General features: G+C 39.9%; 1 protein-coding gene across 5 annotated transcripts in view; it reads left to right on the top strand.

Moving 5' to 3' along the window:
* The window catches only part of lpar2b (lysophosphatidic acid receptor 2b), a 57,186-nt gene that overhangs the window by 24,484 nt on the left and 12,063 nt on the right, over positions 1 to 20,639 (top strand). Inside the window, exons 1-3 of one of the 5 annotated variants that reach the window (XM_051904571.1) lie at positions 9,162 to 9,245; positions 11,575 to 12,038; positions 19,452 to 19,866. The exons of 3 other annotated variants lie outside the window; for them this stretch is intronic. In XM_051904571.1, coding sequence (XP_051760531.1) covers positions 11,727 to 12,038; positions 19,452 to 19,866 — 727 coding nt within the window. In that variant the 5' untranslated portion in view covers positions 9,162 to 9,245; positions 11,575 to 11,726. Of the gene's footprint in view, positions 1 to 9,161; positions 9,246 to 11,574; positions 12,039 to 19,451; positions 19,867 to 20,639 lie in introns of those variants that run through there. One more of the 5 variants, XM_051904562.1, reaches the window with a different exon arrangement.

Here is a 20,639-nt window from a genome sequence, read left to right as displayed (position 1 = left end):
CCCAGCTAACAGGAAACGTTTTGTAAAGGTTATCTAAATGTTAAAATGTTCTTAAAATATCATTTACAGAACGTTCTTTTAACATAAACATTAACCCTTTCATGCATGAATTAACAACCTCAGGATTTTTTCCCCTGTGTTTTTGAAGATTTGAACACATTTACACACTTTCAGAGATTTTCAGATGTCCCCCTGATTGGACAGTATGCATTTTTGCTTTTAACTGAGGATATACTGTATTAAACATAATACAGTTATAACACAGTAATACTGTGTATTTAATAAAACAATGAATAAAATCATAATATGATGCACATTATCTTTTCATTTACGCACATGTTGTTGCTACTACTTGGTATTATATGTTGCTATTACCTGCCTGCGTCAGTTGTTATGTTACTTGTGTCTGTCACCTTATTTACTTGCTTCAGTGCATTTCCTGTTTGCGTCAATGGCTTTAGCAATACACACATTTTTATTGTACATTTTATCAGATTTCTACCTTGCTATACATTTATTTCCTAACTGTCTTCATTTTTGTCAGTTACACACAACGCTTCTGTCCCCCATAACCCATGTTCACCCACACACAAAATGCAATTTACGTCATCTTCACAGGATGTGGTATACACTACCTGTCAATCTGTTAAACCCAGCAACACAAATTGAAAAGACTGAGCAAGTGCTGGTGATGTACAATAAAAGCACACTGCAGCCATTGGGGAAATGTAAAGTTAAATTAAGAAATCCTAGAAACAAGAAACTGTACCGATTAGAATTCATGGTTGTAGATGACGGGTCCGCAGTGCTGCTACTGGGCAGCAGGGCAGTACAAGCCATGAATCTAGTGAAAGTTCAGTGTGAAAACATCATGGCTGTGGATAGCATTGTCACCAAAGAGACCAGGAAAGATGAAATGTGGAGCATGGATAATATCAGAAAAGACTATGCTGATGTGTTCCAGGGAGACGGATGTCTGGAGGGTGCGTATAAGATAGAAGCAGACCCCAGAGTAACTCCAGTGAAACTGCCGAAGAGAAGGGTCCCTGTGGCAATGATGTCACCACTTAAAGCAGAGCTGAGTGATCTTCAACGAAGAGGGATCATCACACCAGTAGACTGTAGCACAGAGTGGATTAGCAGTCTTGTTATTGTTAAGAAGCCGTCAGGAAACCTCAGGATATGCATAGATCCAAGACTCTGAAAGATGCCACTTTCCTCTGCCGACAATAGACAAAATACTGCCAGACTTGTCAAGAGCAAAAGTTTTCACTGTGTGTGACGTCAAAAATGGATTTTGGCATGTGACCCTGGATGAGGGATCCAGTTATATGACCACATTTGCCACACCGTATGGCAGATACAGATGGCTGAGGATGCCAATGGGCATCAGCCCTGCACCTGAGGTGTTTCAAAGAAAACTCAGGAAGGATTGCGAGGTATATATGTCATAGCTGATGACATCCTCACCACAGGAGAGGGTGATTAGAATTAGCAAACCAAGACCATGACGACAAACTGAGAGCGCTGTTGACTAGATGTAGAGAAAAGAACATCAAACTGAATGCAGAGAAGTTTCAACTGAGGAAAAGCGAGGTTCCATACATCGGACATTTACTTACCACAGATGGGCTCAGAGTGGATCCTGAAAAGGCACGAGCGGTCAGAGACATGCCACGTCCAACAGATGTCAAGGGTGTCCAAAGGCTCCTGGGCATGGTAAACTATCTCTCGAAATTCTGTGACCACCTGTCAGATGGCTGTGAGATACTGAGGCAGCTAACTCATAAAGACAGTATCTGGGAATGGTCAGATGCACATGAGCAAGCATTCACACGGCTCAAAGACACCATCACCAAAGCCCCAATTCTCAAATATTACAATCCAGATGAACCTCTGACACTCCAGTGTGACGCGTCAGAGACTGGGTTAGCGGCCGCTTTACTTCAAGAGGGGGCGGCAGTTGCTTATGGAAGTCGGGCATTGACTCAGACAGAGAGGGGTTATGCCCAGATAGAGAAAGAATGTTTGGCCATTGTCTTCGGTATGGAAAAATTCCATCAGTATACATACGGGCGCAAAGTAACTGTACACTCTGACCATAAGCCACTGGAAAACAAACCCTTGCTGAACACCCCAAAACGCCTGCAAAGAATGTTACTTAGACTACAGAGATACGACATCGAAGTCATTAACATCCCAGGGAAGGACATGTTGCTAGCTGACACGCTGAGCCGCTCATACTTACCTGAACATGCCTCAGAGAGTTCAGTAGAAATAGAGATTGAAAGCATAAACATGGTTCAGCATGTACATATTAGCAGAAGAAAGACTCCAGGCCATCAGAGAGGAAACAAGTAAAGACAGAAAATTGCAGACACTTATCAGATTTATCCAAGAAGGTTGGCCAATGAACAAAAAAGACTTGCCACATGACATCGCACATTACCACTCTTTTCAGGAGGAACTGAGTGCGCAGAGTGGAATTGTCTTCAGGGGGGAGAGAGTTGTAATCCCCGACGCACTCAGAGATGACATTGATCAGCGCATTCACTCCTCACATTTGGGCATAGAGGGATGCCTAAGAAGGGCAAGAGAATGTGTTTATTGGTTGGGGATGAATGATCAGATAAAGACATTCCTAGATCATCAAATGTGACATCTGCAGATCTATGGATGTGAAACAGCAGAAGGAGACTTTGTGGTCTCACGAACTACCAAGTAACCCATGGTCTAAGGTTGGGACAGATATATTCACTTTAGACAACAGAAACTACCTGATCACCGTTGATTACCTCTCTAATTTCTGGGAGCTGGACTACTTGCTTTGAGGAGGATCCGCCCATTCCAGCCGGACTGACTCTGAGGAGAAGACAGACACACAAACACGCGTGTGAGCTTCAGTAAACACACATGATAAACATCTTCTGAAAGTAAAACATGAGGAACAGCACTTCAGTACAGCTCGACTGGTTCATTAGCATCATCATTCAGAACAACTGCTAGAATAGATTATTAAACAAGCGTTTCTTCACTGTTTGTGTGTGAGTGTCCTGTAACGTCCGTCCCGGTGTTCGTGTGTCAGTTCCTCTGAGTAAATAACGAATAACGGCGAAACACCAGAGCTAATAAATCTAAACTGATAGTTATCTAAACTCTTACTGATAGTGTCTCTGATTATCAGTAAAAATAACGACTGCCGATGAATGGGAACTGTGTGTTTTTACTTCATCTGAAACAGGTTACACTGCATTTTACAGCTGAATTCTCGCGTGACTTCAGTGAGTTTGTGTGATTGTGAACGTTCGCTGTAAACTCTTGTACATGAGCTCACAGTCCTGCTGATGCTCATCTTCAGTTACTGTCAGCTGCTTGTGTGTTTCCACTCTGGATAACAGTTTATTCTAGATCAGGGATTTTGACATTTCTTGATGCCGAAGGCATCTGGAAGGCATATCAGCTGTAAAATGCAGTGTGTGTGTAATTTCCACGGACCCTCAGAATCCCTGGACTCTATTTTTCTAGTGTGAAGCGCCCTCTACAGGATGAATCGTGTTAATGCAGGTGTCCCTCCTGCAGTGAGTGAAATGAAGGTCAGTGTTTCACTGCTCTGCTCTGATGCTCGTGTCTTTAACTACTATGTACTTACATTAAATTAATAATTTGATACAATGCACTTATTGTGAACGAACATGTTTTTACATTGTACTTACAGTATATTTAAAAAAAAAATACCTGCATGTAATTACATTTGTAGTCAATTTCTGTAATTACATTTATAATTACACTGTTGACCGTTCCCTTACACCAGGGGTGGGGAACGTTGATCCTGCAGAGTTTAGCTCCAACCCTGAAAAAAAAACACTCACCTGTCTGTAACTTTAGTAATCCTGAAGACCTTGATTAGCTTCAGGTGTGTTTAATTAGGGTTGGAGCTATTGGGTGCAATGGTTTGTCCACTGGGTGGCGCTCTAGCATGGTATATTAAGGGCACCTGGGTAATGAGACAACAGGTGGTAATGGGGAAGCACACAGTTTTTGAACATGCAAGAACGTACATGATAATGCTGACCATGCTTATTGGATTATAATGTGTTGGACTGAGCTTAATGCTTCACTGGTAAAGAGTTACCTTGAATGAACAATATGGACTATGGACAATGTGTGTGCTGTACTGCATATTTGCTGCTGTGAACTTGAAAGAATGGGACACCAAAGGAAAATAACTGGAAGCAATGTTTATTAATTGGAGCACAATAAAGAAAGTGTTTGCATCTTACATCTGTGTTCATGGAGTTTGTGAAAAGCTGTAATGTTAAATAATTCAAATAATGTTCAATGAATTGACTGTAATTTACTTCAATTGAAAAATATTTATAAGGAAAATTTTACTGTGGCACATGCCCCAGTAAAAAGGGTCTAGTGACGCCCCTGTTCGATTCTGAATGGGTCAGTCACGGTCAATTCACACTCCCTTTCTTCTCTCAAATAATTTAGACTCAATCAATATTTATGTCCATATATTTATTTATTCGGTAACTAGCCATTATCACAAACAACCCCTTCAGTACTGTTGATGGTACTGATCACTTGTCAGGGTTTGTTTTGTAGTAATGACGTAAAGTCACCGTTTCCCAGAATGACCCAGAAATCTGTCCAAATCTGTCTTTGACTGACAGTAAATGCGCTGAGATCATTAAAAGCACTGGCGTGAGCTGCTGTGTTTCAGTGAGTGCTGGCCTCAGATCAGATCAGACTCTGGATGTGGGTCAGGGTTTGCGTGAGAGAAACACTCGTCATGAAGTGTCTCTTGTGAATGACTCTGTCTCTCTCTGATCGTGTGTCAGACTCGTGCAGATCATCTCACAGTCCGTTCATTGTCGTCTCTTTGGCTACATTTACAATGTCAGTCCAAATCCGATTACTTGTGTATCCGATTAGAATCTGATCCAAAATTATTGACGTCCACATTGTGTATAGCAACTGTTCAGATCCGATTTGTGTGACTATGCCGCTCTTTAGTTTTCCAGAATATCTGCACTGGTTTCTATGTCAATGACGTTGTGTTGGTTGGTATACGCCAAAAACAACAACAGCCACCGCAACATGGAGGGGTTTGAAATACAGCTGGATTACTGAGGCAGTGGCAGAAACATAGGAGGCTGGTATGAGCGGCTTCAATCGGATATGCTCAAAAATCGGATTTGGACTGACAGTCTGAATATAGCCTGAGTGTAAAACCAGACAGATGTGTGTATCTTCTCTGATTGGTTGCAGGGGGCCCAGTGCTCAGCGACTAATGTCGCTAAGCACCATGGAAACGGTGGGTCGGGTCAAGATGTCGAAGGAGACGGATCAGTTCGGGCCCGGCAGGAGCTGGGAGAACGCTCTTCTCTTCTGGATCAACAAGGTTCCTCCATCTAGAACCCTAAAGCGAGAGCCCAATCTAGATCTCAGCAGAAGCACCAGGCCACAAAGACACTGCAAGTGGAGTGAATCCGTATTTAACTGCAGTGTGAACGCGGCAAATAGGATCTGAAATGATGCGTTTATGTTTATAGAACAGAAAGATAAAGGCATCTGAAGGTTTTAGAAAACTACACATAAAGTAAATGTTTTTGTTTGTCTGTAAAATGCGTTGCAGAACATTCACTGAGAGCCGAAACTTATAAAGCATAAACTGGAAGTATTACAGGGAAACAACAACACAAATAAAACATTATATATATTAATAAATATCCTGACGCATCTGAGCTTTATAATGGCAGTGAACAGGGGTCACGAGTATGAGCTGAAGAAAGTGCTTCCATCCACATCCATCCATCATAAACGTACTCATCACTAGGGCTGCACGATACGAAAAATAACATTGAACTTGAACGCTAGTATCACTTAAACACAATTCTTAGTGCAATTATAAAAACTGCAAATGCTGCGATTATTTATTTACAACCCAAATTCCGGAAATGTTGGGATGTTTTTTAAATTTTAATAAAATGAAAACTAAAAGATTTTCAGTAACACTTTATTTTAGGGTCTTTTAACTAGTTGTTTATTAGCATGCATATTACTAGAATATTGGCTGTTTATTAGTACTTATTAAGCACAAATTAATGCCTTATTCTGCATGACCTTATTCTACATTCTTAATCCTACCCAATACCTAAACTTAACAACTACCTTACTAACTATTAATATGCAATAATTAGGAGTTTATTGAGGGAAAAGTCATAATTAATAGTTTATATGTGTTCCCTATACTAAAGTGTTACCAGACTTTCAAATCACATGAGCCAATATTTTATTCACAATAGAACATAAATAACATAACAAATGTTTAAACTGAGAAATTTTACAATTTTATGTTCAAAATGAGCTCATTTCAAATTTGATGCCTGCTACAGGTCTCAAAATAGTTGGGACGGGGGCATGTTTACCATGGTGTAACATCTCCTCTTCTTTTCAAAACAGTGTGAAGACGTCTGGGCATCAAGGTTATGAGTTTCTGGAGTTTTGGTGTTGGAATTTGGTCTCATTCTTTCCTGATATAGGTTTCCAGCTGCTGAAGAGTTCGTGGTCGTCTTTGATGTATTTTTCTCTATAGGTGAAAGATCTGGACTGCAGGCAGGCCAATTCAGCACCCGGACTCTTCTACGACGAAGCCATGCTGTTGTAATAGCTACAGTATGTGGCTTTGCATTGTCCTGCTGAAATAAACAAGGCCTTCCCTGAAATAGACGTCGTCTGGAGGGGAGCATATGTTGCTCTAAAACCTTTATATACCTTTCAGCATTCATAGTGCCTTCCAAAACATGCAAGCTGCCCATACTGTATGCACTTATGCACCCCCATACCATCAGAGATGCTGGCTTTTGAACTAAACGCTGATAACACACTGGAAGGTCTCCCTCCACTTTAGCCCGGAGGACACGGCGTCCGTGATTTCCAACAAGAATGTCAAATTTGGACTCCTCTGACCATAGAACACTTTTCCACTTTGAAACAAAAATGATACTTGGCCCACAGGACACGACGGTGCTTCTGGACCATGTTCACATATGGCTTCCCTTTTTGCATGATAGAGCTTTAGTTGGCATCTGCAGATGGCACGGCGGATTGTGTTTACCGACAGTGGTTTCTGGAAGTATTCCTGGGCCCATTTAGTAATGTCATTGACACAATCATGCCAGTGAGTGATGCAGTGTCATCTGAGGGCCTGGGCATCCAATAAAGGTCTTCGGCCTTGTCCCTTACGCACAGAGATTTCTCCAGTTTCTCTGAATCTTTTGATGATGTTATGCACTGTAGATGATGAGATTTGCAAAGCCTTTGCAATTTGACGTTGAGGAACATTGTTTTTAAAGTATTCCACAATCTTTTTACGCACTCTTTCACAGCTCTGCCCATCTTTACTTCTGAGAGACTTTGCCTCTCTAAGACATCCCTTTTATAGCTAATCATGTTACAGACCTGATATCAATTAGCTTAATTAGTTGCTAGATGTTCTCCCAGCTGAATCTTTTCAAAATTTCTTGCTTTTTCAGCCATTTGTTGCCCCCATGCCAACTATTTTGAGACCTGTAGCAGGCATCAAATTTGAAATGAGCTCATTTAGTGGATAAAAGTGTAAAATTTCTCAGTTTAAACATTTGTTATGCTATCTATGTTCTATTGTGAATAAAACATTGGCTCATGTGATTTTAAAGTCTTTTTGTTTTCATTTTATTCAAATTTAAAAAACGTCCCAACATTTCTGGAATTTGGGTTGTATGCACAGCTTGTCAATGAAGTATGGCTCCAAATGCTAATCCATCTGAAAGCACTGCGAGTTTGAGTCACTTATAATGTACATCTGAAAAAGCAACATGCGTCAAACATCTTTACAGACATGAGAAACATTAATTAACATCTTGTCCAACAAAAGACAACATTTAATAACATGTTTTTACTCCAAACTCACTTCATAATGACAGTTGAGCATCCTTCTGTGAGATGATAGGGATAGGGATTTCCTGGAATGACGCGTCTACTTCTACTGCAGGGCATATTTAGAGTTTCTGCGCAAGAGCGCCCTCTGGCTTTCAGATGGAGAAGCTTTTACTACTGATCACAGAGCTGTACAGCTCTGGCAAGCTGTGCATAAAATAATTGCAGCCTTTGCTAAATCACGTGTGGTTTAATTGCAATAAATTGTGCAATCCTACTCCACACGGCTCCGGGGTGTTAATAAAGGCCTTCTGAAGCGAAGCAATGCATTTGTGTAAGAAAAATATCCATATTTAACAAGTTATAAGACCATTTTCGTAAGTTGAATAGGGAAGGCTTAAGACGTAGCATAAGTGTTTTGAACTGCGAGAGGCGTTACACTTTGTTCATAGGTTGAATACAGAAGTATAACTACAAACTGAACCACAAGGGGGTCTTCTACATCATTACTGAAGAACTACAACCTGCTGGTGGGTGAGTACTTTATGGATTAGGCTAGATTTGACCAACCTTACCCTACTTGAATAATCCTAGGGTTAAAGGTGTACAATATAAGGTCGCACCGACTAACAATTCACAAATGTTTTATAAGAAATTCCAGTTTTGTTAAATGCACAACTTTGGATGGAAACAGCTATAGACAAACTTATTGCTTCTGTAGACATACTGAAAGCAGCTTTTAAACAAACCGAAATAATCAAGTTCAACTCTAGATGTGTTGATGTTGCAGTGAATGTCAGAAATGCTGCATGATTCGCTGAGCATCCAGTGACATCAAATCACTGCTTGATTTCTTGTGCAGGTGAATCAGAAGTTGTGGGAAAGCACTAATGTTGAAGATAATCCAAAATCAAACCCCTGCACTGACCTGCAGCCTGCTCAGCCATCTGTGAGTGACACACACACTCACACTCACACGTACAGTCACACAAACACACACACACACACACACACACACACACACACACACACACAGTGTCAAAGGAGTCAATCACTCTTCTCACACACAGACATTTTAAAAGCTTCAAAGTTAAAAAATATTCTCCTCCTCATTTGTCAGTCATGTCACCTGCATCCAATTAGCTGCATCCTCAGGGGCTCGTTTGGCCCCGCCCTCACCTACACCCTCCCCCCAGTACAGGTGAGTTTGCGCACACAGGCAGGCAGCAGTGAAGGAAGCGCACGCCTGATCACAACATGAGATTCGACCTGAGTGGACCAGATTGAGAAGATCATAACCAGCGGGGCGTGAGGAGACGGTGAGTGTTGCGTAGTTTTACTCTGAATGACTGATATTTTACTGTGTGAAACAAAGTTTAGCTCACTTCTTGAGTTTTGTCTGCCGGTTTAAAAAAATAAATAAAAAAGTGCACTTTTTTATGGAAATGTATACAAATGAGTGCATATTTAATTAGATAACCACATTTGCATATCTAAACATAACATTTCAGAAAACGTAAAACAAAACAGTTGTCTTTAAAGGGGACCTATAATGCCCCTTTCACAAGATGTAATATAAGTCTCTGGTGTCTCCAGAATGTGTCTGTGAAGTTTCAGCTCAAAATACCCCACAGATCATTTATTATAGCTTGTCAAATTTGCCCCTATTTGGGTGTGAGCAAAAACACGCCGTTTTTGTGTGTGTCCCTTTAAATGCAAATGAGCTGCTGCTCCCGGCCCCCTTTCCAGAAGAGGGCGGAGCTTTAACAGCTCGCGCTTTGGTCGCTCAACAACAACAAAGCCGGAGAATCTCACGCAGCCAAAATGAGGATTGTCAGTAACGGTGTTCAGCCTTACATTGTTCAAACCGGAGTCGACACTGATGGAGAGACTCAGGAAGAAGTTACAACTTTTAGACGTTTCTGAATGGTTAGTGGATAAATGTATGTAGTTGCTGTGGAGTTAATTCAACTCATCGACTAGCATGTGCCGTCATGTTAATCTTTTCTGCAAATCCAGTGTTGAATTGACACTCGTTTGTGAAGCAGTCCGGCGTAAAATGACGGCATGACAACAACACTCTACTACAACAACTCTTCCTCTTCTCTAAAGCAGCCCAACATGGCCCCGCCCCCTTTGTTGTGTGTTCTCAAGGACAGGGTTTATGTAAATTTTAGGGTTAGTGATGTCAACCGTTTTGTCAAATTTAACAGATCTTTACAGATGGTTTTGAAATAGTGAATCGATTCATTCAATTCTAACAGCGCTTAAAGGGTTAGTTCACCCAAAAATGAAAATAATGTCATTTATTACTCACGCTCATGTCGTTCCACACCCGTAAGACCTTCGTTCATCTTCAGAACACAAATTAAGATATTTTTGATGAAATCCGATGGCTCAGTGAGGCCTGCATAGCCAGCAATGACATTTCCTCTCTCAAGATCCATTAATGTACTAAAAACATATTTAAATCAGTTCATGTGAGTACAGTGATTCAATATTAATATTATAAAGCCACGAGAATATTTTTGGTGCACCAAAAAAAAACCAAAATAACGACTTATATAGTGATGGCCGATTTCAAAACACTGCTTCAGGAAGCTTCGGAGCGTTATGAATCAGCTTGACGAATCAGCGGTTCGGAGCGCCAAAGTCACGTGATTTCAGCAGTTTGGCGGTTTGACACGCGATCCGAATCATGATTCGATTATTTTATTCGTGATCCGAATCATGATTTTATTATTTTTTTCTTTAAAATGTTGCTATTTAGGTTTATTTCAATTTTAGTTAGTTTTAGTTTTTATTCATTTGCTGTTAATAATTTTAGTGCTTCAACTTAAGCTTATTTCAGTTTATTGTCAAGGCAACATTTCTAATTTTCTTTTAGTTTTTTAACAAATATTTATAGTTTATTTCAGGTTTATTTCAATGAACAGAAATGTTTTTAATAGTTTTAGTTAATGATAATAAGACTGGTACATATATATTTACACACATAAAACTGTGTTTTGTCCTTCTGCGGGTTAATTTGGAAGTTTGTGAGATGATAACGGTGAGTTACTGGAAACCTTCTGCTCGGGCACATGATTGACAGCCGCGGCGTCCAATCAGCACGTGTTTGAGCTGATACGCAGGCTGTGGTTGGTTGAGGTGCAGTCGGGCCGCTCTCTGTCCATCTCAGTGGGAAATGTTTTTCTTGTTTTGTGCGGCGGTCGGGTTACTCTGGTGAGAGTGTGTTGGATGGACGGATGATCTCTAGTGTTAAATTTATTGAAACATATTTATGTTGCTCTAATGTGTGACTTAGGCAGTTTTGAGGCTCAATGAATCTCACAAAACTGTCAGGAAGTGTAAATGTCAAATAGAAAATTAATCAAGTTTCATGACATTTAAACATTTTTTACTCATTACTGTAATGCAAAAGTAAAGATATATGCATAATCTGTCTTAAAATGTGTTTATTTGTCATGAAAATGTCACAAATCCTAATGATCATATAACAGTATTCATTGTTTTATAAATTCATTGAATTATAAGTTCATTATGTTGATTTGCCTGTGAATCACTTCACCCAACCTGATATATGACGTGATTGGTGATTAAAAACCTGAATAATATTCACTCCTTGTATTTTTTTCTCTGTTGCAGTAGATCCGATTCTTCAGACGGAAGGTTCACAGCTCCATGCCTCCATGAACGACCTCTGACCCTCGAAGGCCCCTCCCCTTCACTCCCACCTATCAGATCCCAGCCAATCACCTGCTCTGCTGTCTTCGACGGCCCAATCTCTGTCCGCCACGATGGTTTGCTACTACAACGAGACTATAGCTTTCTTCTACTTCATCAACAATAAGGAAATCAGCGTCCATTGGGGGCTGATGGAAGCTTCTGTGATTTTCCTGGGACTGTTCGTTTGTATTTTTGCGATCTTCGCCAACATCCTGGTCATGATGGCCATCTTCATGAACCGCAGGTTTCATTACCCCATATACTACCTGCTGGGAAACCTGGCGGCCGCGGATCTGTTCGCTGGCATCTCCTACTTTTACCTGATATTCCGCACTGGTCCCTGGACCATCAAGCTCTCCATATATCAGTGGTTTGTCCGACAGGTAAGGCTGTGGATTGGGAGTGTCTGGGATTGGTGTTTAATGAGTAATGTTGGTGCTGAATAGAGTAACCATGACTACAAACCGACGAAGCTGTGTTGGAGGAAGCGTTTATATTTGTTGAATATTTCTGAGGTAAGTACATCTGAAATCAGTGTGGTCGAGCAACAGGACATGCTGTGCTTCCTGTTTCCTGTAAGGAATTCTGGGAGAAGACCTGCTGTCTTAGTTGAGAATCATGTAGAAATGGAAGTTCATTTGATAAAAACTATCAAAAAATACACACAGAAACTCAAAAGTCTTCACTACAACCCACCAAAATAAAAGTTTGGTTTAATTTGAAGAAATTCTGACATATATTACTATTTATAATGACACTAAAACTATATAAAATTATAATGAATTGATTTGATTACATTTTGAAAGAATGGTTCAAGTTGTTATAGTTTTATAAATTCAATTAAGCGATTAAAACAGAAAACAGAGAATTTGGGGAAACTCAGGTGCTTTGTGGAAAAGTGACCTCAATATCATCCTGCTTCTATTGTCATGATGAGGATGATGAAATATAATGTGATGCTCACATTAGTATCAGATACGGTACTGTAAGCACAAACAGCTCCATCACATATCAGGTGTAAGTGGGGCTGAAGGGAGATCTGATATTGGGTGCGTCCCATTTTGCACACCTCTGCACTGTAATCTAAGCCTTTTTTAGTGTAACTAGTAGGGGTGTAACAATATTCAAACCGAAAAACCGCGATATGTCACACACGTACCTCGATACTCCCTTGGTGTACATGTTAACGGTTAACATGACGGCTCGTCTCACGAACGAGAGGTCCCAGTTAGTGATAAACAGCTTGAATTCATTCAGAGGCAGGACAGTATGCCTGTCCCACGTACGCAAAGCGTAGGAATGGTCTGTGTCGAGAGACAATCAAGACATGGAAGTATGAGTCCTTCAGGTCGATTGCTGCAAACCATCTTGGGAGCGGATGCACTAAAAAGTGCGTTTCTGCGTTAGTGTCTTGAACGGAAGCTTGTGAAGTTTCCGAATCAAGACACGCAGATCCAAGATTGCCTATAACCCATAACTAGGGATGCACCGATACCAGTATCGGTATTGGGCCCGATACCAAGCTTAAAAATACCCCCGATACCAAAGACCGATACCTCACGTGACGTAACTGACACCGGCGGCAGCAGCAGAAACAATGTCAGCCTCAGAGGTGTGGAAATACTTCAAAATTAATGATAACGTACACATTGCGAACTGCATGCTTTCAATCACAATTCGTTATCGATTAGTGAAGGCGGGATAGGCAGAATTGCGCTGAATGACACAGACCAGAAGCGCTCCCTCTCGCAGTTCTCCTCGCGCCTGAATGGTCAAACGCACACATAGTTGTCATAATGTCCATCGTGTGGAGTATCTCAGATAAATACAGTCGGTTATGGCTTAAGTGGACGTAAACATTTGGGTGAAAACAGGATATGTGTCAGTATCCATGGATTCAGTCTTAAAGGGACCGTAGCCTATATTTGTCATTAATGTTAATAAAACAACAAAAGATGTTAAATAAATGTATACATGGTAAATAAACCTACTGTATCTGAAAAACAAGTTTATTTAATTTGTATCTCTATAGTATTTGTTGTATTGTTTGTAAATTTATTTTTATATAACAACAATTATATATACTGGTAATTATGCCCTTTGAAGGTTATTGGACACTGTGAAATTTTTGTTCTTTAAGTTTGTGACAAGCACATAAAAATTATTACTTTTTTCATTAGAGTAATAATAAAGAAGCTGTGCTACATTCATTAGTCTCACTGTGTTGTGCTTGGAAAACTGCAACATCACCAAAAAAAAAAAAAAAAATCAATAAAAAAAGAGAGAGAGAGAGAGAGAGAGAGAGAAAGAGAGAAATTAATAAATGTATAGGCATCGGTATCCGCAAGTACTAGAAAAAAAGTATCGGTACTCGTACTTGGTCTTTAAAAATGGTATCGTGCATCCCTACCCATAACCATACACACCGCCTTTCTTGGTGCTGAACTGCTTGAATTCATTCAGATGCAGGACAGTGGTTCCACTAAAGAAAATTTTAAAGGCTCCTGGAGCATATGGCATCCACAGCCGCGCTCACACCGCTCGGATTGCTTCATATGAGACCGCTTCAGTGCTGACTTCACGACCAAGTCCCGAGATGGGCATGGCACCGTGGCACACTCCAGGTAGCAATCACTCTGGCCTGTCTTCAAACTTTTAGCCCGTGGTCAGACCTTGCTTTTCTACGGTGGGAGTTCCGCTAGAACACGTGTCCAGGCATGTTGTTGTCTCAACAAATGCCTCAACCACCAGCTGGAGTGCTGTGTGGAACGGGCATGCTGCCTCAGGCTCCTGGACAGGACCTTGACTGCAGTGGTGCATCAATTGCCTCAAGTTGCTAGCAGTGCTTCTTGAACAACACGTCGACCATTGCATACATCAACCGTCAAGGTGGTCTAGGCTCCTGTCGCATGCTGCAACTTGCCCGCCGTCTCCTCCTCTGGAGTCAGAAGCGACTCAGGTCACTTTGTGCAGTTCACATTCCAGGCGAGCTCAATCATGCAGTCACATGACAGCTCACACTCACCATTGTATGCGAGCTAAACTGAACTGGATGATGACATTACTGTTTACTCCAGTGCTGATATAGATAAATTGACTAAATTAATAACTATTGATTCTTACAACGGAATGAATCAATACTGAATTTATTTAAAGGGATAGTTCACCCAAAAATGAAAATTTGATGTTTATCTGCTTACCCCCAGGGCATCCAAAATGTAGGTGACTTTGTTTCTTCAGTAGAACACAAATGATGATTTTTAACTCCAACCGTTGCGGTCTGTCAGTCATATAATGCATGTCAATGGGAACTCCATTTATAAGAGTCAAAAAAACAAGCACAGACAAATCCAAATTAAACCCTGCGGCTCGTGACGACACATTGATGTCCTAAGACACGAAACGATCGGTTTGTGTGAGAAACCGAACAGTATTTATATCATTTTTTACCTCTAAAACACCACTATGTCCAACTGCCTTGAGGTGTGTACGCGCTCTGGCGTAGTTTAAAGGATTAGTCCACTTTCAAATAAAATTTGGGCCGGCTAACCTCAGAACAGCTCCTTGTTTGCTTTGAAGGCCAGCAGAAGTGAATGGCTGTCTCCAAACAGAGGTTGGCCCACTGGATAGTGGATGCCGTCATCTTGGTGTCCCAGCCCCAAGGCGAGCCGTGCCCCCTTGGGGTGAGACCTCACTCCACTCAGAGTGTTGCCTCCTCCTGGCCGTTGGCACATGGTGCCTCTCTAGCTGCAGGCTGGGCAACACCTAACACATTTGTGACATTTTACAAACCCGATTCCAAAAAAGTTGGGACACTGTACAAATTGTGAATAAAAAAGGTGGAATGTGGAATGTGGAAGTTTCGAATTTCAATATTTTATTCAGAATACAACATAGATGACATATCAAATGTTTAAACTGAGAAAATGTATCACTTTAAGGGAAAAATAAGTTGATTTTAAATTTCATGGCATCAACACATCTCAAAAAAGTTGGGACAAGGCCATGTTTACCACTGTGTGGCATCCCCTCTTCTTTTTATAACAGTCTGCAAACGTCTGGGGACTGAGGAGACAGGTTGCTCAAGTTTAGGAATAGGAATGTTGTCCCATTCTTGTCTAATACAGGCTTCTAGTTGCTCAACTGTCTTAAGTCTTCTTTGTCGCATCTTCCTCTTTAAGATGCGCCAAATGTTTTCTATGGGTGAAAGATCTGGACTGCAGGCTGGCCATTTCAGTACCCGGATCCTTCTTCTACGCAGCCATGATGTTGTAATTGATGCAGTATGTGGTCTGGCATTGTCATGTTGGAAAATGCAAGGTCTTCCCTGAAAGAGACGACGTCTGGATGGGAGCATATGTTGTTTTAGAACTTGGATATACCTTTCAGCATTGATGGTGCCTTTCCAGATGTGTAAGCTGCCCATGCCACACGCACTCATGCAACCCCATACCATCAGAGATGCAGGCTTCTGAACTGAGCGCTGATAACAACTTGGGTTGTCCTTGTCCTCTTTAGTCCGGATGACATGGCGTCCTAGTTGACATGGCGTCCCAAAAAGAACTTCAAATTTTGATTCGTCTGACCACAGAACAGTTTTCCACTTTGCCACAGTCCATTTTAAATGAGCCTTGGCCCAGAGAAAACGCCTGCGCTTCTGGATCATGTTTAGATATGGCTTCTTTTTTGACCTATAGAGTTTTAGCCGGCAACAGCGAATGGCACGGTGGATTGTGTTCACCGACAATGTTTTCTGAAGTATTCCTGAGCCCATGTTGTGATTTCCATTACAGTAGCATTCCTGTATGTGATGCAGTGCCGTCTAAGGGCCCGAAGATCACGGGCATCCAGTATGGTTTTCCGGCCTTGACCCTTACACACAGAGATTGTTCCAGATTCTCTGAATCTTTGGATGATATTATGCACTGTAGATGACGATAACTTCAAACTCTTTGCAGTTTTTCTCTGAGAAACTCCTTTCTGATATTGCTCCACTATTTTTCGCCACAGCATTGGGGGAATTGGTGATCCTCTGCCCATCTTGACTTCTGAGAGACACTGCCACTCTGAGAGGCTCTTTTTATACCCAATCATGTTGCCAATTGACCTAATAACTTGCAAATTGGTCCTCCAGCTGTTCCTTATATGTACATTTAACTTTTCCGGCCTCTTATTGCTACCTGTCCCAACTTTTTTGGAATGTGTAGCTCTCATGAAATCCAAAATGAGCCAATATTTGGCAAGACATTTCAAAATGTCTCACTTTCAACATTTGATATGTTATCTATATTCTATTGTGAATAAAATATAAGTTTATGAGATTTGTAAATTATTGCATTCCTTTTTTATTCACAATTTGTACAGTGTCCCAACTTTTTTGGAATCGGGTTTGTACAGTCTCTGTTTAGAGCCAGTTTCCTCCCGTGTATTGGCTACAAGTAGCTAGCAGGGGAGATATGGGATGAATTTAGTCTCAAAATGATTAACAAATGCATGCACAATTATCCATGAACATGTTTTACTATCCACAACCAAATGCCTTTCAACTTGCGTGCGCAAAATTCAGAATTATATGAATGTGCAGCATTTTGTACAAACAGGGACATAGTTGTGAATACAAAACTTTGATTTTGTAGTAATGTAGGTCAGAATTTATGCGTGCAACAAGTCAGATGTGCATTTGTGGATTGGGTGATGCATGCATTCATTGACTCATTTGAGTCAATCCTATTTGACTCATTTGGATTTTGGGACTTTCCTTTTTAATAAATGTGAAAACTTTCATAAATCATTAGTTACTATTATCATTCTTGTTATAGTTATGGTTACAAACATTTGTAAAAGATGAAAAATCTTTATAGTTTAGTCTTCCTTTTCATCTTTTCCAAAGGGTATTTCTTTTCTTTTAAGATATGATTTTGAACCATTAAAAGTTTTCTGATTTAATTGTTAATATTGGACTGTACAAGCATAATTTTACTCCACATAAGGCTATAATATGGAATAACAGATGTATTTTACATAAGAGGAAATCTTTTTTTTTTATAAAGACTGGATGGAAAAATGGAAAGTTGGGCTGTAATACATTTAATGGATGAAGATGGTAATATGTTAAGTTATCCCCTTAGCCACACCTCTGGATTTGTTTATAGACAAGTATAATTTCTTAATAATTTAATTCTTTTATAATTTTTGAGATCACTTATTACAAAATAATATTTTAAACTTATTACAAAATATATCTCCAAGGTTTTCCAAAGTTGACACTATCAAAGTTAGAACCAGATACTTATCATTTCCTTTGTTACCTAAAATGAAAGAATTACATTTCAAAACAATTAACAACATTTATCCATGTAACAAATTTCTAAGAGTAAGGTTTAATTTGGATGTGTACATTCTGTCAAAAAGATATTGAATCTCAGGAACATCTTTTTTTTTATTTTTTATAACTGTACGATTGTTAAGTCCTTTTGGGACAGATTGTATGAGCGGTTGGAGACAAAAAAATTGCCTTTGACTATCACATTGTTAAATCTGGTGTCTTTTTGGACAACAAAAACATTGAATTTTTGTGTAATAATGTGTTGATTGTAGCCAAATTTTACCTACCCAAATGTAGATTTGTTAAAATTTATCCATGTTTTGAGGCATTTAAAAATGACTTTATTTAAATATAAAAAAATTTATTTAAATCCTTAAAACAACTAAAAATGAGGAGTGCCTTTAAGCTCTCTAAATTACTGGCAATATATATGGATTAACCCCCCATGAAATGCAGTTTACTCTTATAATTTGCTTTTCATGTTTTTTTTTTTGTTTGTTTTGTTTTTAATGTTATTATTATCTTGTTTATCATTATAAATATGCTGCTTGATCTTATTGTTAATGTCTTTATCATTGATAATATGTTAATGCTTCGATATAGTTGTTATAGTTACCATTATTGTTCTTATTATAGTTATCATTAGTATTATCAACTACCCTTTGTAGTTGTTTTTCCAGTTAGATATTTTTATTTTTATAGTTATTGTAATAGTTACTGTTGGTATTATCACTATAGTTATCACTTTAGTTATCGTAATTGTTATATTTATTGTAAGTTACCAGTATTGTTCTCATTATAGTTATAATTATTGTTCTGGTTATAGTAATCAATATAGTTATATATATCATTATAATTATTCTGATAGTGTAAGTGTTTAGCTAGATAGATAGATAGATAGATAGATAGATAGATACTTTATTAGTCCCTTGCAGGAAATTATATTTGTTGCAATAGCAGCAATCACTTAGTACTTGCACACAGACAAACAACCAACGATCTATCTATATATAAGCTAAATATATATACAATATATAAGCTAAAAAAACATAATATGATAAAAATATAAAAAATTAATACACAGATAAATAGCAGCAACATATTATTATTGCACATTATAAAGCCTGATGGCAGCAGGCAGGAATGACTTGAGATAGCGTTCAGTCCTACGTTTAGGTGGAATCATCCTGCTACTGAAAGTGCTCAGCCGAAACACTTCTAAGGCTTGTAGTGGGTTCACATCATTGTTCAGAATTGCATTTATTTTTCTCAACATCCTCACCTCCGCCACCTGCTCAGCCCAGTTCTGTGAGGTACCAATAATTAGTGTATAGTACGTCATTTGGAGCACAACTATTGAGTTCCTCTGAAGACCTTTCTGAGGTTCTCCAGTAGTTTGGTGATGGATTATGGATGAAGGTCTTCACGTTGGTTGTATTTGTCGTGTGTAAATTCTTTGTGTCTCCTTTAGGCTTTGATCGACACCAGTCTGACAGCGTCATTGATTAATCTGTTGGCCATCGCTCTGGAGCGACACCAGACCATCTTCAGCATGCAGCTGCACAGTAAAATGACCAACCACAGGGTCGTGCTGCTCATCATCGGCATCTGGCTCATCGCCATAGTGATAGGTCTGGTGCCCAATATGGGATGGAACTGCGTGTGCAACATTGAGACGTGCTCCACCGTAGCGCCGCTCTACAGCCGCAGTTACCTGGTGTTCTGGGCCGTGATGAACCAGCTGATCTTCTTGGTCATGGTGGCCATCTACACACGCATCTTCATCTATGTTCTGCGCAAGAACCAACAGATGAGCCAGCACACCTCGCAGGTCCAACACAAGGAGACGGTGGTCAACCTCATGAAGACCATCGTCATGATATTGGGTAAGACGGATACTCGTTTCTGACTTATGACGTGTCCTACTTTGACGCAACGCGTTTCTAACGATATTTCTGTACAGTCTTTACTGGTAATTCACCGGTAAGAGATCATGTGTGAACAGGACCTTTTCAAAAATACCGGTAAATTGGCTCTGGCAATTTACCAGTAAGAGAAGTTGTAACATTACCAGTAAATTAGCGGTGATGTTCTCAGTGTGAACGCAGAATGAAGATTACCGGTATGATCACGTACGAAGTCAGAACGCCCTGATGTAAGAAGTATGCTTTGGACAAACCAAAGTTCTTATGGAGATGATGTGATTACTCAGCGCCGTTTACAGTAAGCTTTTTTAAAAGGTCTTCTATTTAAATATGCACTAGATGATCATCTTTGACCGTTGCGCCACATCTCACAGCTTTTTCAGCGTGTCGCACTCGAGACCCAGCCTTCTTTTCCATTCATCAGCGTTGCGGCTCTGCAGCTACTATTATGTTCTTGTATTAAGAACCCAGATGCAGTTTATTACATGAATCCGAACATAAACAAAATACAAAAGAAACAAAGTCTAGGCTTGACATTGCTAACATGGACTCACCAACAGAGGTTACAGGGACAATACTAGACAAGGAACAAGGCAAACATGAGGGCTTAAATACACAAGACTAATGATAAAACAAGGAACACCTGTGAACACAATCAAGACGAACCAATGAGAAAACAGGACTGACAATCACCTGACCAAAAAAACCAATGAGAACATGACACAATGACAAAG

The sequence above is a fragment of the Ctenopharyngodon idella genome, chromosome 1, assembly GCF_019924925.1.
Source record: "Ctenopharyngodon idella isolate HZGC_01 chromosome 1, HZGC01, whole genome shotgun sequence".
Taxonomy (NCBI): domain Eukaryota; kingdom Metazoa; phylum Chordata; class Actinopteri; order Cypriniformes; family Xenocyprididae; genus Ctenopharyngodon; species Ctenopharyngodon idella.
This window is presented reverse-complemented; position numbering and strand designations above follow the sequence as displayed.